Source organism: Ranitomeya imitator, chromosome 6 (assembly GCF_032444005.1).
Source record: "Ranitomeya imitator isolate aRanImi1 chromosome 6, aRanImi1.pri, whole genome shotgun sequence".
Lineage (NCBI taxonomy): Eukaryota > Metazoa > Chordata > Amphibia > Anura > Dendrobatidae > Ranitomeya > Ranitomeya imitator.
The window spans coordinates 177,956,176-177,977,237 of NC_091287.1; the positions used below are offsets into that span (position 1 = coordinate 177,956,176).

The window sequence follows — 21,062 nt, forward strand, 5'->3', positions numbered from 1 at the left end:
TTATATCTTCTCTTCAGATGCATTATTTGCACTTATTGGTCGGCTGCTATTCGTGGATGGGTATAGTGACAAATTCAGATATCTGTTGTGTCAGGGTCAAACAAACTTGGATATAGGAGTATCATCCAGCACAGAATGACTTTATTATTTGCATCTTGGTACTGTACTTGTTGAGGGTACTATTATGCTGCAGTTAGCCTGGACCTCTGCTATATGGGTTTATTGATGCATAGGTTATTATCTATAATTTCTATCCCCTTTTCTCACATCACATTGGAGGGGGGGGCCTTATATATTGTTAATAGAACATCACATATGATCATATGATATTACAAGCCACCTGGCCTTCTTTTTCTGTCTTTATTCCTTATAGGGAGTAGATAGGAGATTAGGGACAGCCATCGCACGAGCGGGAGCGCCAGCTTCTAGGGATACCTCACATATATCCGCACACCCTTGGTACTAAGTATAGGACAACACGTGTGTATCACTGATATTACCTTATATTTTAAGTAGGATACATATATTTTTCTTATTTGTCAACTAAGGTTGTCTTTCACTGTGTTTTTATCAGTCCAGATGTTTTTCTGGGGGATTACATCCCCTGCTGGTGTTTGATTCATTACGTGGGGTAATTTTTCTGGGTATAAAGTAATTTATTTATTTTGTTTTTTTCATTTGTTATTTAATAAAGTATACAAGTTTACGGGGTTTTTTCCTTTGTAAAACTTGTCTTTTCCCTTGTTGGATATGTACGCTTTGTGAGCCTAACAATGTTATAAAGTAAAAAAAAAATATTTACATGTGTAAAAAAAAAAATCCTAAATGAAGAAAAAAAATATTGTCCCAATAAATACATTTCTTTATCTAAATAAAAAATAAATAAATAAAAATACACATACCGTGTATACTCGAGTATAAGCCGACCCGAGTATAAGCCGACCCCCCTAATTTTGCCACAAAAAAACTGGGGAAATGACTCGAGTATAAGCCTAGGGTGGAAAATGCAGCTACCGGTAAATTTCAAAAGTAAAAATAGATACCAATAAAAGTAAAATTAATTGAGACATCAGCAGGTTAAGTGTTTTTGAATATCGATATTGAATCAGGAGCCCCATATAATGCTCCATAAAGTTTGATGGGCCCCATTAGATGCTCCATATTAAAATATGCCCCATATAATCCTGCATAAAGGGTAATAAGGGCCCCATAAGATGCTCCATAGAGATATTTGCCCTATATAGTGCTGCACAAGCGTTATGGCCCCATAAGATGCTCCGCACAGCCACTTGCCCCATATAGTGCTGCACAAGTGTTATGGCCCCATAAGATGCTCCGCACAGCCACTTGCCCCTTATAGTGGTGCACAAGTGTTATGGCCCCATAAGATGCTCCGCACAGCCACTTGCCCCTTATAGTGCTGCACAAGTGTTATGGCCCCATAAGATGCTCCGCACAGCCACTTGCCCCTTATAGTGCTGCGCAAGTGTTATGGCCCCATACAGATGCTCCGCACAGCCACTTGCCCCATATAGTGCTGCACAAGTGTTATGGCCCCATAAGATGCTCCGTACAGCCACTTGCCCCTTATAGTGCTGCACAAGTGTTATGGCCCCATAAGATGCTCCGCACAGCCACTTGCCCCCTATAGTGCTGCACAAATATTATGGCCCCATACAGATGCTCCGCACAGCCACTTGCTCCATATAGTGCTGCACAAGTATTATGACCCCATAAGATGCTCCGCACAGCCACTTGCCCCTTATAGTGCTGCACAAGTGTTATGGCTCCATACCAGTGGCGTAGGAGGGAGGGTGCGGGGGGGCGGGCCACCCCGGGTGGCACAATGCGGGGGGGGCGGGTATCAGCGTGGCTGCGCACACTCATTCTCTGCTCCTTCCTCTCTGCATAGTGAGGACTGGAGCAGAGCGCTGGCAGTGCGCGCAGCCGTGCAGAGAGTTGCTGGCTGAAGTGTAGTAGACTAGCAGGGGCACACAGTCACACACGCTGTGACTCACCCCCGCACCTGCAGTCAGCAGCAGAAGCATCCGATCCCTCCCCTCCAGCAGCGTCACAGCTCTCACACTGTGAAGAGCCATGGAGGGGCGGGGCTAAATGTCGGGGGTGGAGCCACAGACAAGAAGGCAGAAAGGATTAAGGAAATATAAAAATCAGAGAGAAAAGATGTAAGAAGAGAGACAGAAAACACAACAGAGAGGCAATGCTGGGAGCATCACTCTGTCCAAAGCCTTTATAGACTGCGCAGGCGCAAGCGCCGGCGCAGTCTGGCCCCCACAGAGTGACGCTCCAGGAGATCGCGGTAAGCGTAAACACTGAACGCATACCACGATCTCCACCGGAGAGTCAGGGACCGCCAGGAGGGTAAGTATATTCACCTTTCCCCGTTCCAGCGCTGCGTGCGGCTCCGTCTCCCGGCTCCTCTGCTGTGACAGTTCAGAGGGCGCGATGACGCGCTTAATGCGCGCCGGCGCCGCCCTCTGATATACCAGTCACAGGCAGAGGAGCTGGAGTGTGTCTTCAAGAAAATGGCACCGGAAAGCGCGGACTGCGCAGGCGCCGATTCCTGCTGCCAGAATCGGCGCCTGCGCAGTCCGCGCTTTCCGGCGCCATTTTCTTGAAGACACACTCCGGCTCCACTGCAGGTGTGTCTTCAAGAAAATGGCGCCGGAAAGCGCGGACTGCGCATGCGCTGATTCCTGCTGCCGGAATCGGCGCCTGCGCAGTCCGCGCTTTCCGGCGCCATTTTCTTGAAGACACACCTGCAGTGGAGCCGGACGATAGGTGAGTATGGTATTTTTTTTTTTTAATATGGCAGCAGCATACGGGGGCATACACACTGGAGCGTCTTATGGGGGGCATATCATACAATGGTGGCGCAGGATGGGAGCAGCACATGACAGAACGGGGGCAGGATGGCAGCAGCACATGACAGAACGGGCGCAGGATGGCAGCAGCACATGACAGAACGGGCCCAGGATGGCAGCAGCATATGACAGAACGGGCGCAGGATGGCAGCAGCACATGACAGAACGGGCGCAGGATGGCAGCAGCACATGACAGAACGGGCGCAGGATGGCAGCAGCACATGACAGAACGGGCGCAGGATGGCAGCAGCACATGACAGAACGGGCGCAGGATGGGAGCAGCACATGACAGAACGGGCGCAGGATGGCAGCAGCACATGACAGAACGGGCGAAGGATGGCAGCAGCACATGACAGAACGAGCGCAGGATGGGAGCAGCACATGACAACGGGCGCAGGATGGCAGCACATGACAGAACGGGCGCAGGATGGCAGCAGCACATGACAGAACGGGCGCAGGATGGGAGCAGCACATGACAGAACGGGCGCAGGATGGCAGCAGCACATGACAGAACGGGCGCAGGATGGGAGCAGCACATGACAGAACGGGCGCAGGATGGCAGCAGCACATGACAGAACGGGCGCAGGATGGCAGCAGCACATGACAGAACGGGTGCAGGATGGGAGCAGCACATGATAGAACGGGGGCGCAGGATGGGAGCAGCACATGACAGGATGGGAGCAGCAAATGACAGAATGGAGGCGCAGGATGGGAGCAGCACATGACAGAACGGGGCGCAGGATGGGAGCAGCACATGACAGAACGGGGGCGCAGGATGGGAGCAGCACATGACAGGATGGGGATGCAGGATGGAGCAGCACATGACAGAATGGGGGCGCAAGATGGAGCAGCACATGACAGGATGGGGACGCAGGATGGAGCAGCACATGACAGGATGGGGACGTAGGATGGAGCAGCACATACCAGGATGGAGACCATATATCAATAAAAATGCTCGCCACCCGGGCGTAGAACGGGTTCAATAGCTAGTATATACAGTGGGGCAAAAAAGTATTTAGTCAGTCAGCAATAGTGCAAGTTCCACCATTTAAAAAGATGAGAGGCGTCTGTAATTTACATCATAGGTAGACCTCAACTATGGGAGACAAACTGAGAAAAAAAAGTCCAGAAAATCACATTGTCTGTTTTTTTAACATTTTATTTGCATATTATGGTGGAAAATAAGTATTTGGTCAGAAACAAAATTTCATCTCAATACTTTGTAATATATCCTTTGTTGGCAATGACAGAGGTCAAACATTTTCTGTAAGTCTTCACAAGGTTGCCACACACTGTTGTTGGTATGTTGGCCCATTCCTCCATGCAGATCTCCTCTAGAGCAGTGATGTTTTTGGCTTTTCGCTTGGCAACACGGACTTTCAACTCCCTCCAAAGGTTTTCTATAGGGTTGAGATCTGGAGACTGGCTAGGCCACTCCAGGACCTTGAAATGCTTCTTACGAAGCCACTCCTTCGTTGCCCTGGCGGTGTGCTTTGGATCATTGTCATTTTGAAAGACCCATCCACGTTTCATCTTCAATGCCCTTGCTGATGGAAGGAGGTTTGCACTCAAAATCTCACGATACATGGCCCCATTCATTCTTTCATGTACCCGGATCAGTCGTCCTGGCCCCTTTGCAGAGAAACAGCCCCAAAGCATGATGTTTCCACCACCATGCTTTACAGTAGGTATGGTGTTTGACGGATGCAACTCAGTATTCTTTTTCCTCCAAACACGACAAGTTGTGTTTCTACCAAACAGTTCCAGTTTGGTTTCATCAGACCATAGGACATTCTCCCAAAACTCCTCTGGATCATCCAAATGCTCTCTAGCAAACTTCAGACGGGCCCGGACATGTACTGGCTTAAGCAGTGGGACACGTCTGGCACTGCAGGATCTGAGTCCATGGTGGCGTAGTGTGTTACTTATGGTAGGCCTTGTTACATTGGTCCCAGCTCTCTGCAGTACATTCACTAGGTCCCCCCACGTGGTTCTGGGATTTTTGCTCACCGTTCTTGTGATCATTCTGACCCCACGGGGTGGGATTTTGCGTGGAGCCCCAGATCGAGGGAGATTATCAGTGGTCTTGTATGTCTTCCATTTTCTAATTATTGCTCCCACTGTTGATTTCTTCACTCCAAGCTGGTTGGCTATTGCAGATTCAGTCTTCCCAGCCTGGTGCAGGGCTACAATTTTGTTTCTGGTGTCCTTTGACAGCTCTTTGGTCTTCACCATAGTGGAGTTTGGAGTCAGACTGTTTGAGGGTGTGCACAGGTGTCTTTTTATACTGATAACAAGTTTAAACAGATGCCATTACTACAGGTAATGAGTGGAGGAAAGAGGAGACTCTTAAAGAAGAAGTTACAGGTCTGTGAGAGCCAGAAATCTTGATTGTTTGTTTCTGACCAAATACTTATTTTCCACCATAATATGCAAATAAAATGTTAAAAAAACAGACAATGTGATTTTCTGGATTTTTTTTTCTCAGTTTGTCTCCCATAGTTGAGGTCTACCTATGATGTAAATTACAGACGCCTCTCATCTTTTTAAGTGGTGGAACTTGCACTATTGCTGACTGACTAAATACTTTTTTGCCCCACTGTATATATATACTATATAATTGTCTAAGGGTCACACTTCCATCTTTCTGTCTGTCCTTCTGTCTTTCTTTCTGTCACGGATATTCATTGGTCGCGGCCTCTGTCTGTCGTCGCTGATTGGTCTCGGCAGCTGCCTGTCATGGCTGCCGCGACCAATCAGCGACGGGCACAGTCCGATTAGTCCCTCCGCTGCAGTCAGTGCCCGGCGCCCGCTCCTTCATCCCCACAATCAGTGCCCGCTCCATAATCCCCTCCAGTCACCACTCACACAGGGTTAATAGCAGCGGTAACAGGCCGCGGTGTAACGCACTCCATTACCGCTGCTATTAACCCTGTGTGTCCCCAACTATTTACTATTGATGCTGCCTATGCAGCATCAATAGTAAAAATATGCCATGTTAAAAATAATAAAAAAACAAAAAACCTGCTATACTCACCCTCCGTCGCCTTTCCTGCTCCTCGCAACGCTCCGGTGACCGCTCCATGCAAGCCACTGGGGCAATGCTGACGTCATTGTCAGTCGCTGGCGAGTGCACGCTTCAGCTGCGTGGAGAGAGCAGGAGCGCGGTCAGGTAAGCAGAACTTGTTTTTTTTTTTGCAGTTCCGATCATGCGTGTTGTCCTGACTATTTTTGGTAACCTTTGTGTGTATTGAGCCGGGAAGGGGGGGCGCCAAACTCGGGAACAGCCCCGGGCGGCAAAAGCTCTAGCTACGCCCCTGCCCCATACAGATGCTCCGCACAGTCACTTGCCTCATATAGTGCTGCACAAGTGTTATGGCCCCATAAGATGCTCCGCACAGCCACTTGCCCCATTTGCTTTTGCTGCCATTAAAAAAAAAAAAAAAATCACATACTCACCTCTACTCGCTCAGGACCCCTGGCACTTTTACCTGCTCCTCGTGCGGCTCCGTCTTTGGCACTGACGTTCAGCAGTGGGCGCGCACTGACTACATCACTGTGCCCTCTGACCTGAGTGTCACTGCCAGAGGACGCTGAAGACGGAGCCGCACCGGACCGAGGAGAGGTAAATATCGCGCAGCGCTGCGCTCCCCCTCCCCGTATACTTACCTGCTCCTGGCGCTGTGTCCCTGCTTCTTCCACCGCTGCATCTTCTTCCTGTATTGTGCGGTCACCGTTACCGCTCATACAGTTTTGAATATGCGGCTCCACCACTATGGGAGGTGGAGCCGCATATTCATTTCTGTAATGAGTGGTACCAAGTGACCACTCCATACAGGAAAAAGCTGCAGCGCTGGAAGAAGCAGGGACATCCAGGGACCGCACCGGGAGCAGATGAGTATAATTACACAGTCCCCACTCCCCCTCCCCTGCCGACCCCCGGGTATGACTCGAGTATAAGCCGGGAGGGGGACTTTCAGCCCCATAAAATGGGCTGAAAATCTCAGCTTATATTCGAGTATATACGGTATTTAGTATCACCGCATCCGTAACAACCCAACCTATAAAACTGTCCCACTAGTTAACCCCTTCAGTCAACACCAAAAAAAACTAGGCAAAAATCAACGCTTTATTATCATACTGCCAAACAAAAAGTGGAATAACATGCAATCAAAAAGACGGATATAAATAACCATGGTACCGCTGAAAACGTCACTTTGTCCCGCAAAAAACGAGCCACCATACAGCATCATCAGCGAAAAAATAAAAAGTTATAGTCCTCAGAATAAAGCGATGCAAAAATAATTATTTTTTATATAAAATAGTTTTTATCGTATAAAAGCGCCAAAACATTAAAAAAAGATATAAATGAGGTATCACTGTAATCGTACTGACACGAAGAATAAAACTGATTTATCCATTTTACCAAATGCGGAACGGTATAAACGCCTCCCCCAAAAGAAATTCATGAATAGCTGGTTTTTGGTCATTCTGCCTCACAAAAATCGGAATAAAAAGCGATCAAAAATTGTCACGTGCCCGAAAATGTTACCAATAAAAACGTCAACTCGTCCCTCAAAAAACAAGACCTCACATGACTCTGTGGACCAAAATATGGTAAAATTATAGCTCTCAAAATGTGGTAACGCAAAAAATATTTTTTGCAATAAAAAGCGTCTTTCAGTGTGTGACGGCTGCCAAACATAAAAATCCGCTAAAAACCCGCTATAAAAGTAAATCAAACTCCCCTTCATCACCCCCTTAGTTAGGGAAAAAAAATTTAAAAAATGTATTTATTTCCATTTTCCCATTAGGGTTAGGGCTAGGGTTAGGGCTAGGGTTAGAGCTAGGGTTAGAGCTAGGGTTAGGGCTAGGGTTAGGGTTAGGGCTAGGGTTAAGGCTACAGTTAGGGTTGGGGCTAAAGTTAGGATTGGGGCTAAAGTTAGGGTTAGGGTTGGGGCTAAAGTTAGGGTTAGGGTTCGGATTACATTTACGGTTGGGAATAGGGTTGGGATTAGGGTTAGGGGTGTGTCAGGGTTAGGGGTGTGTTTAAGGTTACCGTTGAGATTAGGGTTAGGGGTGTGTTTGGATTAGGGTTTCAGTTATAATTGGGGGGTTTCCACTGTTTAGGCACATCAGGGGCTCTCCAAACGCGACATGGCGTCTGACCTCAATTTCAGCTAATTCTGCGCTGAGAAAGTAAAACAGTGCTCCTTCCCTTACGAGCTCTCCCGTGTGCCCAAACAGGGGTTTACCCCAACATATGGGGTATCAGCGTACTCAGGACAAATTGGAAAACAACTTTTGGGGTCCTATTTCTCCTGTTACCCTTGGAAAAATACAAAACTGGGGGCTAAAAAATCATTTTTGTGGAAAAAAAAAATAAATTTATTTTCACGGCTCTGCGTTATAAACTGTAGTGAAACACTTGGGGGTTCAAAGTTCTCACAACACATCTAGATTAGTTCCTTGGGGGTTCTAGTTTCCAATATGGGGTCACTTGTGGAAGGTTTCTACTGTTTAGGTACACTAGGGACTCTGCAAACGCAATGTGACGCCTGCAGACCAATCCATCTAAGTCTGCATTCCAAATGATGCTCCTTCCCTTCTGAGCTCTGCCATGTGCTCAAACGGTGGTTCCCCCCCACATATGGGGTATCAGCGTACTCAAGACACATTGGACAACAATATTTAGGGTCCAATTTCTCCTGTTACCGTTGGAAAAATACAAAACTGGGGGCTAAAAAATAATTTTTGTGGGAAAAAAAATATTTTTTATTTGCACGGCTCTGCGTTATAAACTGTAGTGAAACACTTGGGGGTTCCAAGCTCTCACAACACATCTAGATGAGTTCCTTAGGGGGTATACTTTCCAAAGTGGTGTCACTTGTGGGGGTTTCTACTGTTTAGGTACATTAGGGGCTCTGCAAACGCAATGTGACACCTGCAGACCAATCCATCTAATTCTGCATTCCAGATTATGCTCCTTCCCTTCCGAGCTCTTCCATGTGCTCAAACGGTGGTTCCCCCCCCCCCCCACATATCGGGTATCAGCGTACTCAGGACAAATTGGTCAACAATATTTAGGGTCCAATTTCTCCTGTTACCCTTGGAAAAATACAAAACTGGGGGCTAAAAAATAATTTTTGTGGGAAAAAATTTTTGTTTTATTTTTATGGCTCTGCATTATAAACTTCTGTGAAGCCCTTGGTCAGTCAAAGTGCTCGCCACACATCTAGATAGGTTCCTTAGGGGGTCTACTTTCCAAAATGGTGTCACTTGTGAGGGGTTTCAATGTTTAGGCACATTAGGGGCACTGCAAACGCAATGTGACGCCTGCAGACCATTCCATCTAAGTCTGCATTCCAAAAGGCGCTCCTTCCCTTCCGAGCCCTCCCATGCGCCCAAACTGTGGTTCCCCCCCACATATGGGGTATCAGCGTACTCAGGACAAATTGGACAACAACTTTTGGGGTCCAATTTCTCCTGTTACCTCGGGAAAATACAAAACTGGGGGCTAAAAAATAATTTTTGTGGGAAAAAAATGTTGTTTTATTTTTACGGCTCTGCATTATAAACTTCTGTGAAGCCCTTGGTGGGTCAAAGTGCTCACCACACATCTAGATAAGTTCCTTATGGGGTCTACTTTCCAAAATGGTGTCACTAGTAGGGTGGTTTCAATGGTTAGGCACATCAGTGGCTCTCCAAATGCAACATGGCGTCCCATCTCTCAATTCCTGTCAATTTTGCCTTGAAAAGTCAAACGGCGCTCCTTCCCTTCCGAGCTCTCCCTTGCACCCAAACAGTGGTTTACCCCCACATATGGGGTATCAGCGTATTCAGGACAAATTGTACAATAACTTTTGGCATCCAATTTCTTCTCTTACCCTTGGAAAAATAAAAAATTGGGGGTGAAATTATATTTTTTGTGAAAAAATATGATTTTTTATTTTTATGGTTCTGCATTATAAACTTCTGTGAAGCACTTGGTAGGTCAAAGTGCTCACGACACCTCTAGATAAGTTCCTTAGGGGGTCTACTTTCCAAAATGGTGTCACTTGTGGGGGGTTTCAATGTTTAGGCACATCAGTGGCTCTCCAAACGCAACATGGCGTCCCATCTCAGTTCCTGTCAATTTTGCATTGAAAAGTCAAATGGCGCTCCTTCCCTTCCGAGCTCTCCCATGCGCCCAAACAGTGGTTTACCCCTACATATGGGGTATCAGCGTACTCAGGACAAATTGTACAACAACTTTTGGGGTCCAATTTCTTCTCTTACCCTTGGGAAAATAAAAAATTGGGGGTGAAAATTAATTTTTGTGAAAAAATATGATTTTTTATTTTTACGGTTCTGCATTATAAACTTCTGTGAAGCACTTGGTGGGTCAAAGTGCTCACCACACCTCTAGATAAGTTCCTTAGGGGTCTACTTTCCAAAATGGTGTCACTTGTGGGGGGTTTCAATGTTTAGGCACATCTTTGGCTCTCCAAACGTAACATGGCGTCCCATCTCAATTCCAGTCAATTTTGCATTGAAAAGTCAAATGGCGCTCCTTCGCTTCCAAGCTCTGTCATGCGCCCAAACAGTGGTTTACCCCCACATATGGGGTATCGGTGTACTCAGGACAAATTGTACAACAACTTTTACGGTCCATTTTCTCCTGTTACCCTTGGTAAAATAAAACAAATTGGAGCTGAATTAAATTTTTTGTGAAAAAAAGTTAAATGTTCTTTTTTATTTAAACATTCCAAAAATTCCTGTGAAACACCTGAAGGGTTAATAAACTTCTTGAATGTGGTTTTGAGCACCTTGCGGGGTGCAGTTTTTAGAATGGTGTCACACTTGGGTATTTTCTATCATATAGACCCCTCAAAATGACTTCAAATGAGATGTGGTCCCTAAAAAAAAATGGTGTTGTAAAAATGAGAAATTGCTGGTCAACTTTTAACCCTTATAACGCCCTAAAAAAAAAAGTTTGGTTCCAAAATTGTGCTGATGTAAAGTAGACATGTGGGAAATGTTACTTATTAAGTATTTTGTGTGACATATCTCTGTGATTTAATTGCATAAAAATTCAAATTTGGAAAATTCCCAAATTTTCAAAATTTTCACCAAATTTCCATTTTTTTCACAAATAAACGCAGGTAATATCAAAAATTTTTACCACTATCATGAAGTACAATATGTCACGAGAAAACAATGTCAGAATTACTAGGATCTGTTGAAGTGTTCCAGAGTTATAACCTCATAAAGGGACAGTGGTCAGAATTGTAAAAATTGGCCCGGTCATTAACGTGCAAACCACCCTTGGGGGTAAAGGGGTTAAATCTTTGCAAATAGAGAGTTCCTCTTTAAAATCACAAATGACTTATTTTAAAAATATTTCTAAGAAGAATAACCTTAAATTAAAGCGACTGCTGAAAAAGATCAGACCACCATAAAAGGCTACATTTCTCAGATGATATCTCATTTAATTCCAGATCTTCCTAAAGAAAACCCTGTGATTAAAGCTTTCAGAATCCTAAAACCAAATAGCCTCCCAACAGGAATCGCAAGAGATGTAATTGTAACTTTTAAATCTACACGATTAAGAAACAACTTACGGTACTTGCTTTAAGGAAGAATGCTGCGAAACTTCAAATTCCATACAAATCCATCATCCTTTTTAAAGATCTATCTAAAAAAATTCAAGATAGAAAATCCTTCTCTTTCACAACCAAGGCCCTTCTTCATGCAGGAAAAAAATACAAATGGTACCAATCCACGTCGTTGCAAGTCCAACTTGGCAACAATTTCCATACTATTGACTCGACAGAGAAAGGTTTGGATCTCCTTCGTTAGTTGAGAATTCTAGCAAACAACCAATTTACTCTCCCTACATAACTTAAAGGGAATCTGTCACCCCCAAAATCGATGATGAGCTAAGCCCACCAGTATCAGGGGCTTATCTATAGCATTCTGGAATGCTGTAGATAAGCCCCGATGTATCCTGAAAGATAAGAAAAAAAGGTTAGATTATACTCACCCAGGGGCGGTCCCGCTGCGGTGGGCGTCACGGTCCGGTCCGGGGCCTCTTATCTTCTTACGAGGATGTCCTCTTCTTCCAGCGCAGACTTACTTTGTCTGCCCTGTTGAGAGCAGAGCAAAGTACTGCAGTGCGCAGGAGCCGAGCCTCTCTGACCTTTTTTGAAGAAAATGTGACACTGGTCAAAATTGAAAACTTTGACCTGGTCAGGGAAGTGAAAATTGACTTCTGCAGTAACGATTAATTTCCATTATATTACTTGTAATTAATTGTTGATGTAACTTGTAACTCATTTGTTTTGGGCTTAGTTGACTTTCTTAAAAAATAGTTATGTTTAGAGCCAAATACTAATAACAATAATCTACATCGAGCTGTTGCCAAACTTATATCCTGATTTTTACATTAAATATGCTGATTTAATTGAACATTTCTTTTATTCCAGGTCTCTGCTTCAGTGCGTACATTGTAGAACAAAATAACTGAAGAAAGCAACTGTACCTATCTGCAATGCCCAGTCAATGACACACTTGAGAAGTACAACACAGCAAGTCTGCCTTGGTTATTTTGTCAACTGGCCAAATTTTTTTCTTGGTTTGCCGTTTCAAAATAATGGTTCAAAAGGGAAACTAATGTATCGCTATGTTGCACAATATACGTGCCAAGGAAAATGTGTTTTGCCTTGAAATGCATTCAGAGTTTGCCAATAAAATATTCTTGTTGGCAAGATAAATCCTAGAAATTAAACAATACACCTTTTGCTGAAAGCAACACTGGTAAAATAATTTTATTTTTACCAGGATTGGAACTGTCTTTATGCTTTCAGCTAACTGTAGAAAGAATTAAGAAGGAAATAATCAGAACATATTCAAGCTTGAGATTCAACCATGTGTTTTATTATTAGATATTATGTCTAAATAAGAAGAAATATTGAGTTGTACAGTATATAATATAGAAAGCGCTCAACTGCCAATTTTAGTAAGTTACATAACTTTTAAGATCAGATTCATATAATTAGACAGAATACTAAATTCACAAAAGTAAATCTGAAAATTCAATTATAATATACTTCAATTATAATTGATAATTATCTGTATAGAACTGACGATGTTGTGTAAACAATGTGTTTCCTGTTGCACATTATTCATAGAGTCCATTTCCACTGTGTGATGCACAGCAATGAACAACGACCATCTGTCCACATGTCTGCTGGTCGGCAGTAGTTTATAATCTGTTTAGACAGACCGAAACCATATTTGGATACACATAGAATAATAAGTAATAGATTGTTTTGTGAACATAGGTTGCCATTATTCCTGGCAATGCAGTCCTATTTACAGGAGGATTTGCTGCTGATGATGATCTTTTGTGCAAACCAAGCAATCATTTCACCTGACAAACGAGCGTTTTGCTTATGTATCGAGTGATATGCAGAGATAGTACAATTATCGAGAATCACTATGATAATTGTACATTGTAAATGAATCTTTAGCTATCAGCCTCTTTTTAGCAATTTTGGGTCTCTAGGTTTAGTGCATATTCGTCTACTTGCATCTTAAACACGATTAGCTTATTAGTTAAGTTGCAGGTAAAAAGAAAGCATCTATTAAAAATAATTGGAAACTGACATAGTACGGAGCAAATATAATCAAAGATGGATTTCCGCCCTTACATTCTCAGTGGTCATCTCATTGTCATCACACACAGGATAAAAATGACAGATAACTCCTCTATATAAGGAACACAGGATCACACCATTAAAGAAAATCAGACACAATTTTTTTATATATAGAATAGTTGTATGGCTGTATAGGCTTTCATTCCCCAATAAAAGTGTTACCTTTCTTGTAGAAACCATATGCAAATAAGGCTGGAATGTGCTGACCGGTTCCTTTTAACATTACATAATGTTCGCAAATCACCTTCTCCCCCTTCCTGTGCAATGAATTGTGTTAGAATTGCACTTCCTGTTTAGAAAACTTTCCTACCGAAGTTAATTACTATATCCAGACACTAATTGGTTATGGTCCATGTGCCTTTTATACAGCTTATCTCTAATTGTTGCTAACAGCTGCCTTGGCAAGATGGTGGCCAGCAATCGTACAGAAATTAGAGTAAAAAAACTCAACAATCGAAAAAGAACAAATTAGGACAATAGAGTTTGGATGGCACACTTTAAAAAAAGCAACTTTGTAAAATATCTTAATAGAGAAATGAGCTTCTTTTCCATCTTGGATTGATATTTCACTCCCATTTCATGTGTACAATATGTAGTCAGTGAATAGAGATTTTCCTGTTTCTGAGATAAGAGATGACTGTAGGTGTTCTTAAAATGTTATGAATATGGAAGTGAGGAAGAGCTGAAGGCCGACACAGACATTCTGTTGAACTGTGAGTGGTTTTCCAGAGATCTTTCTGAGCATCAGCTGCCATCTCCTGTTTCAGTAGTGGCAATATCTGTGTTCACTGAAGACACATTGAGAACATTTAGAATGAATGATCAGTCCAGGAAGAGAAAACAGCAAATTACTCTTTTAAAATATATTATAAAGCTTCTTATTTTCATATATACTTTTGATTTATGGAAAAAAACAATGGTTACTGTAAAACTTCTTTTCAACATTACATTTAAAGTAAGGCAAAATCTCTTTAACCTTCTTTTTAATTGGTCATACTGTGGACAATAAAAAAACCTCCTATACTCACCTTCCAAAGCGGCGCTACTCTGGCCCCCGCTGGTCTCAGGGCCTCTTCCTTTTTCCAGTCAGAGAAAATGGCCTCTGACTTCTTCCAGTCAGAGAAAATGGAAAGACTGCTGTCTTCTGGATGTTGATGCCCTGAGACTGGCAGGGACACAGTAGCAATGGCAGAGGAGATTTGGGAGCTGAATAGTGGATAGGCCTCTCTCTGGGCCTGTTTGCAGTAATTTTAAAGTGAGGATAACTCCATTATTAATATTCTTGTAGCCTTATCACCATGGAAAGATACAGCCAGTACCAGTATATGACTTAGCAATGCCATCCAATTTTTTAGTGGCATAGTTATCTGTGCTGTCTGGCATTATACAGAAAAAGCAACATAATATTACTTGATTGATATTCCCTAAACTATAGGAGGAGAAGAAGATTACTAAAAAAATTGCCTACCCCATTGCTGCCGTTGTAATCAAGAAGATATCCGTACAATGGGTGCTAATTATGGCTATAATAATTATACATCAGTGGAACCTGCTGATTTAAGTGTGTGTAGCCCACCATTTATTGTGTATGGAGGCCTTCTGATACTAAGAGAGAGAAGGATTCTGCATGTGTTGGGGTAACATAGCGGTTGGTCGGTATCTCATGTTTGGCCCAACTCCTCTTAGTCAAGAAATTCGACCTTAGATCTTGAAAACACAAAAAAAATGCTACAGACCAACAAAGCCATCTTATGCTTGTGTTATTCATTGAAAAACCACTCTGTGAATACTATTTGCACCCCATAAATTAAGAGTTTTACATTCACTGATTGTCTTTTTGTGATAAAGTTGCAGTTTGTGATTTCATTGTGTAGTGGCGAAGAAAGTTGTTATATGACCAAAAATTATTGGCAGTTTCTGGCATGCTTCAAAATTGGATAAGGAAGAGGGCATCATTCTTTTTTAAGTTTGAAGAATTTGTTCTTCATGGTATTTTGTAATAGTCAATGAAGATCAAAATGAATGGATGTCAACTATTTGTTTACAATTTAAAATTCTTTCTTCTGTTAATCTAGCTGTTCTTGGGTTTGTGAAATGTAGTTTCAATATAGAAAGATTATCTACAAGAATATCAACCTTTTTGAAGGTTAACAGTAAAATCTCTTTTTGCAGAAGTACTGGCCATTTGGTAAAACCATGTCTGTTGAACAAAGATGAATAATGGTCCCATATAGGACACATTCAATGAGCAGATCTACTGATCAACTCAGATTATATTACTACGATCTCATAATTTTAGTAACATTTTGGGTCCAATAAAATATTGTGCAATCAGTTGTAAATATTCGCTAGATCTTGAATTGTCTTCCTGTTTTTTTTTAAGTTAGAATATACAATATTAAATAAATTAAACATAGTGAAACTTCTATATCAGATATTTCTGTGCTAGTTTTTCCCTATGAAATACTACTTTTCAATGCAGTCATGGCTTGTCTTCTCATCTCTTATTGTAAACTATACTTTTTATTTTAAATATGAGACAATAAGCTCAAATGTAAGGCTTGGCCTGTTTTTGTAACTTTTCTTCTGGCTGGCAAAGCAGAATAGAATTGGTGAAATATTGGTTCTCATCATGTAGGGTATTACTCTTTCTCACTGCCTCCTTTGTACTGTATGTAGGTTATGCATGATCTTTAAACATTCCAGCATGCACGCTGCCCCGATTTTGCCTCTTCTACACTGTTGTGGTGCTTTTCCTGGAACGGGGCAGCAGTGCATATGAAAAAACGCAAGTAAAGGACATCTTATGATTTCTCATCTCATACATTTTCAAAATTATCGATGTAATCACTTCCTGAACAAGAAATCTACAAATTTCCTTCTTGAATCTGCACTTCTACTGATCGCCATGCAAGCCTTGTTTGATGCTCCCATTTTATACATGTACATAACATTCCAATTCCTGCAATTTGAAACTGTAGGACCCCTTTAAAGAAATCCACAGAGAAGTGCAGTTGTCTGATGTATGTGTCAGTCTCCTGAATTATCCCAGTATTATAAAACACACATACGTATATGATTTATGTGATATATTTGTACATGTCGCCCATATTTTTGAAGGAAAATGAAGTATCTCATGTCATAAGATATGACTTGCTGACTCCTAGTTTGTTCTTTATTATTAAAGTTTTTTTTATTAAATGATAAGGGAATATATCCACACTTAATTATTTTATAAGTTAAAATTGTACAGCTGTAGTAGTGCTTAGTTTGTCAATCAGCAAACAATATCATGATATAACATGTGGTTTATGATAGGGCTTCAGGAAAACCTGTGGAGTGTTCTTGAATCAGTGAGTTTTAAAGAAGTACTCACGTAAATTATTTTATTCCCTAAGCCTGTGTAAATGTTAGTGGAGGGCTAGTGTGTTACTGTACTCACCGATTTCTATATTCTCCAGTCTCCAGCACCTCTCCAGTCCTCTTCTCAGTCACGTGATGTCTCTCCAGATCACTCTATGCCTGAGTTGGAAGTCTCTTTAAGGTTCATACGTTCAGTATTTGGTCAGTATTTTACATCAGTATTTGCAAGCGAACATAAGGAGTGGAATAATCAGAGGAAAAGTATAATAAAAACACGTCACCACTTCTGTATTTATCACCCACTCCTGGTTTTAGCTTTGATATACCGATGTAAATACTGACCAAATGCTGAACATGTGAATGTGGCCTTACAATATAAGGCTATGGCACCTCGTTCTGATGCTCCATAGACTTGCATTGTAAAACTCACTTCCATATCACTCAGATCACAGTGTGAACCAGAGAGTCTAAATCGCTGTCACGTGACTGAGAAGAAGACTGGAGAGGCGCTGGGTATTGGGAAGACAGAAATCCGTATGTATACTATCACACTGATACTACACTACACTATCATTTGCACAGGTTTAAAGGGAACCTGTCACCCGCCCCGGGGGTTTGTAACTAAAAGAGCCACCTTGTGGAGCACTAATGCTGCATTCTGACAAGGTGGCTCTTTTAGTTCGGGTCCCTGGCACAGCTGCAATAATCGCTTTTGAAATTTGTCCCTCATACCTGTGAAATCGTCCGGGGGCAGGTCTTTCCCCTAATCCAGATGCCTCACACCCGTCACTCATGGCCTCTGCGTGCCGGGCGCCGCCTCCTCTTCCTTCAGTAGCGTCCCCGACTCCTGCGCTGTTATTTTTTTTTCGGGCATGCGCAGTTGCGCTGCCCTTCGAACTTACAGCGCAGGCGCCGGGGATGCTACTGAAGGAAGAGGAGGCGGCACCCGACATGCAGAGGCCATGAGTGACGGGTGTGAGGCGTCTGGACTAGGGGAAAGACCTGCCCCTTACGATTTCACAGGTATGAGGGACAAATTTCAAAAGCGATTATTGCAGCAGTGCCAGGGACCCAAACTAAAAGAGCCACCTTGTCAGAATGCAGCATTAGTGCTGCACAAGGTGGTTCTTTTAGTTACAAACCCCTGGGGGGTGACAGGTTCCCTTTAAGGAATAAAAAAATAGCAAGAGTGCTTCTTTACAGGCATGTAACAGTTTACTGATGAATTTAGCAATGCTGTATCTGAGTAATAAGTATTGGGTATTACTTACAACTGTATGTTGATGACTATGTAATAGTCTGTGGTTTTAGAATGCAGGAAGACAATGGTATTAGCTATACTATCAATATGATGCACAGTCTATATTATAAGTGCCCAGTAGCTGGTTATTGATATGTGCTCCTCAGGGGGTTTTCATATACTGTAGATCAGGCTGCCTTCTCAGAAATTCTGAGCCATTTGGAAGAACGTGCACTGGAATTTATCACGGCTGTAGTGAGGTGTTGAAGTAGTTTTTTTTCCCTTTGTATATTTGAAATTTTTAATTCTGAACTGACAGCAACAAATTGCCTGCAGCACAATGCAGAGAGGACATAGAGATGAGGCTAGGCCAATTTTTTTATGAAATATTACCCAGGACCAGAATTTTCTATTAGAAAAAAAAAATGCTCACAGCATTTAAAGAAGCAAGCACTTCCATTAAAATGTGTATTGGCTTCATAATGGGCCTTCAGTGCCTTATGCATGGAGGCTGTGGTGTCTCTCCAACCATCTGTGGCCTCTGTAAGCATTGTCGTACTGTTTTCTTCCCGAGAAGCAATGCTTCTAATAGAGAAAATATCTATATTATCCAATGAAACATTGCATCATTTATTTTCTGTTGAATCGTTGCAATACACCACCACCCCCAAAAAGAAAACCCTTCCAGATGTAATGTGACACATAGAAAGGCACACTACACCTCATAGAAATGTATAGGTGCTGTATGCATACATACACATGCTTATATGACCTGTTCAATGCCTTAATAGATGTAGTTCGTCGTCCCTACTTGTTTTTCTAGATTGTTGTGTTGGATACCTCTAACAGATGCAATTCGTCAGTCATAGGCTCCTATGTTAAAAAAAAATATACATGTTAGGAGATTTTTTTATTAGATGGGGTGAGAGTGTATTGAATTGGTATTATAACAAATTGTATAACTTAAAGAATAAGTATACTATAATTTTTTTCATTGTTGTGCTCAGCATGGAAAGCTATGAAATTTTGTAATTCACTTTATTAGACGGTTTGGCTTCTTTCTAGTGTAAAAATATGGCCAAAGACGCCTTCTAACGCATAGCTTTCTCCAGGGTTTTCTTATTGATGTGCAACATATGGACTCCATGTCTATGTGACTGGAGTACGGATACAGATTCTATCTGAGGAGGGGTTTGGCACCTGAAGAGCATTCTTGCTCCTGAGGGAGGTAATGCTCTGTTGTGTAGTCTTCACTGAGCGCTATGCCTCCTGCACTTTGTACCATGCACTATTAGTGAAAGATGCCGACACAGCAGCGAGAGAGGAGCACTGGATAAACAAAAGATGTCCTCCTCTCATGCTGTTGTTCCAGTGAAATCATTTTTATGGACATGAAAGAAGCCAAATAGCCTAATGTAGTGAATTACAAAGTTTCATAAATTTTCATGCTGTACTTAATAATGAAAAAAAGAACATCCAGTTACTCTTTAACGTAATTAAAGAAAAGTTTAGGGTAGAGACATACTTGTGTGCATAAACCCTTAGCCGCATCCTAGTCTTCTCTTCAGCACAGTTATACATATTTTCTGCTTGGTGTTTTTCATACCTGATTGAAAACATTTACAAAACAAAATGCCGCAAAGGATTTCCATGTTAATAGCATGCCTTATCAAGTAATGCCTGGCAGGTTAAGGCACTGGAGAGCAGGGACTGTGTTAATAGGAGATTAATAGTGCCAGCTTATGGCTGGAGCTGCCAGAAGGCACTGTAATGTCCTCTATTTCTACACTAGACAATTTCTCATGCAAGGTCTTTGATCCAACAAATTAAGTGATTGACAACTGGAAAAATAACAGATGAATTACATTATATTAGTTTCAAAATGCATTTGTCTATGCTGCTCCATAATAAGGGTAGTCCAATGCACCAACTACAATGTGCCGCTTAAAAAAACTATTTGGAAAGTAGACTTTTCAAGAAGTGCTCCTGACCAGAAGGTGTGTTCATGCAGTCTGTTTGTGTAACTGTCCTTGTGCTAATATAGACTATATGTTGTACTAGGAGTTGGTTAACAGTATTTGCTGTTGTTAGCTATATTAATACATTGACCAAGAAGTTTATATTTAAATGCATTAAATTAAAATTATAACTTAAATGTTAATATGACTTATTTTTGTTAAACTAAGATACTAGAAATTGAGATCTGAAAATGTCTATAAACATATATTATATATATTTTTCTGCAATTGTTTCGTAAAAAAAATTATTTTTAGATCTAATACCTGTACTGGAAAAGTTGTAAACTGGAGCAAGAATGTATGAGCCAAATATAGGAAATTAATGTTGTCTTCTGAATTGTGCCACTAATAAAGAAATCGGAAATCAAATTGTGGTTTAGATTTTTCTGTCACAAGCTATAATATAATTCTATACATTAATAGAATAAACACTATTATAGTTATTGAGTAAAATGCTGCATGGTGGAAGGACAGCTGCCAAGTGACACGCTGGTGATGGAACAGCTGGAAACAACACACGTATTCAAAAGCTGTATAAGGTATATCCTTTGATAAGTATTGCAGGTATATTGCACACATATCAAGCATGGGTGACTGTCAAGTTGTATTTTAGATTGACGTGAGCAATGTTATTGTTAAACAAACCATATAGAAAATGCACACAAGATTTGAATCTTATATTTGACTTACAAATAACACAATATATTTTGGGGCTTGATGATCAATATGCGGGTATTTCACAAATTACTTTTTTACAAAGATTGACAATATTATCTGGATCTTTATTAATGGTTAAAACAGTAAAATGATTTAATAAGGGTTAGCGTATTTACCCATATTTTAGGAACAAAGGTAT

General features: G+C 41.7%; 1 protein-coding gene across 4 annotated transcripts in view; it reads left to right on the forward strand.

Moving 5' to 3' along the window:
• COBL (cordon-bleu WH2 repeat protein) overlaps positions 1-17,574 on the forward strand; it is a 641,622-nt gene extending 624,048 nt beyond the window's left edge. For all 4 annotated transcript variants that reach the window (XM_069730332.1, XM_069730335.1, XM_069730331.1 and 1 more), the window contains one exon: positions 12,353-17,574. In XM_069730332.1, coding sequence (XP_069586433.1) covers positions 12,353-12,379 — 27 coding nt within the window. In that variant the 3' untranslated portion in view covers positions 12,380-17,574. The remainder of the gene's footprint in view (positions 1-12,352) is intronic.
• Positions 17,575-21,062: the final 3,488 nt, after the last annotated feature.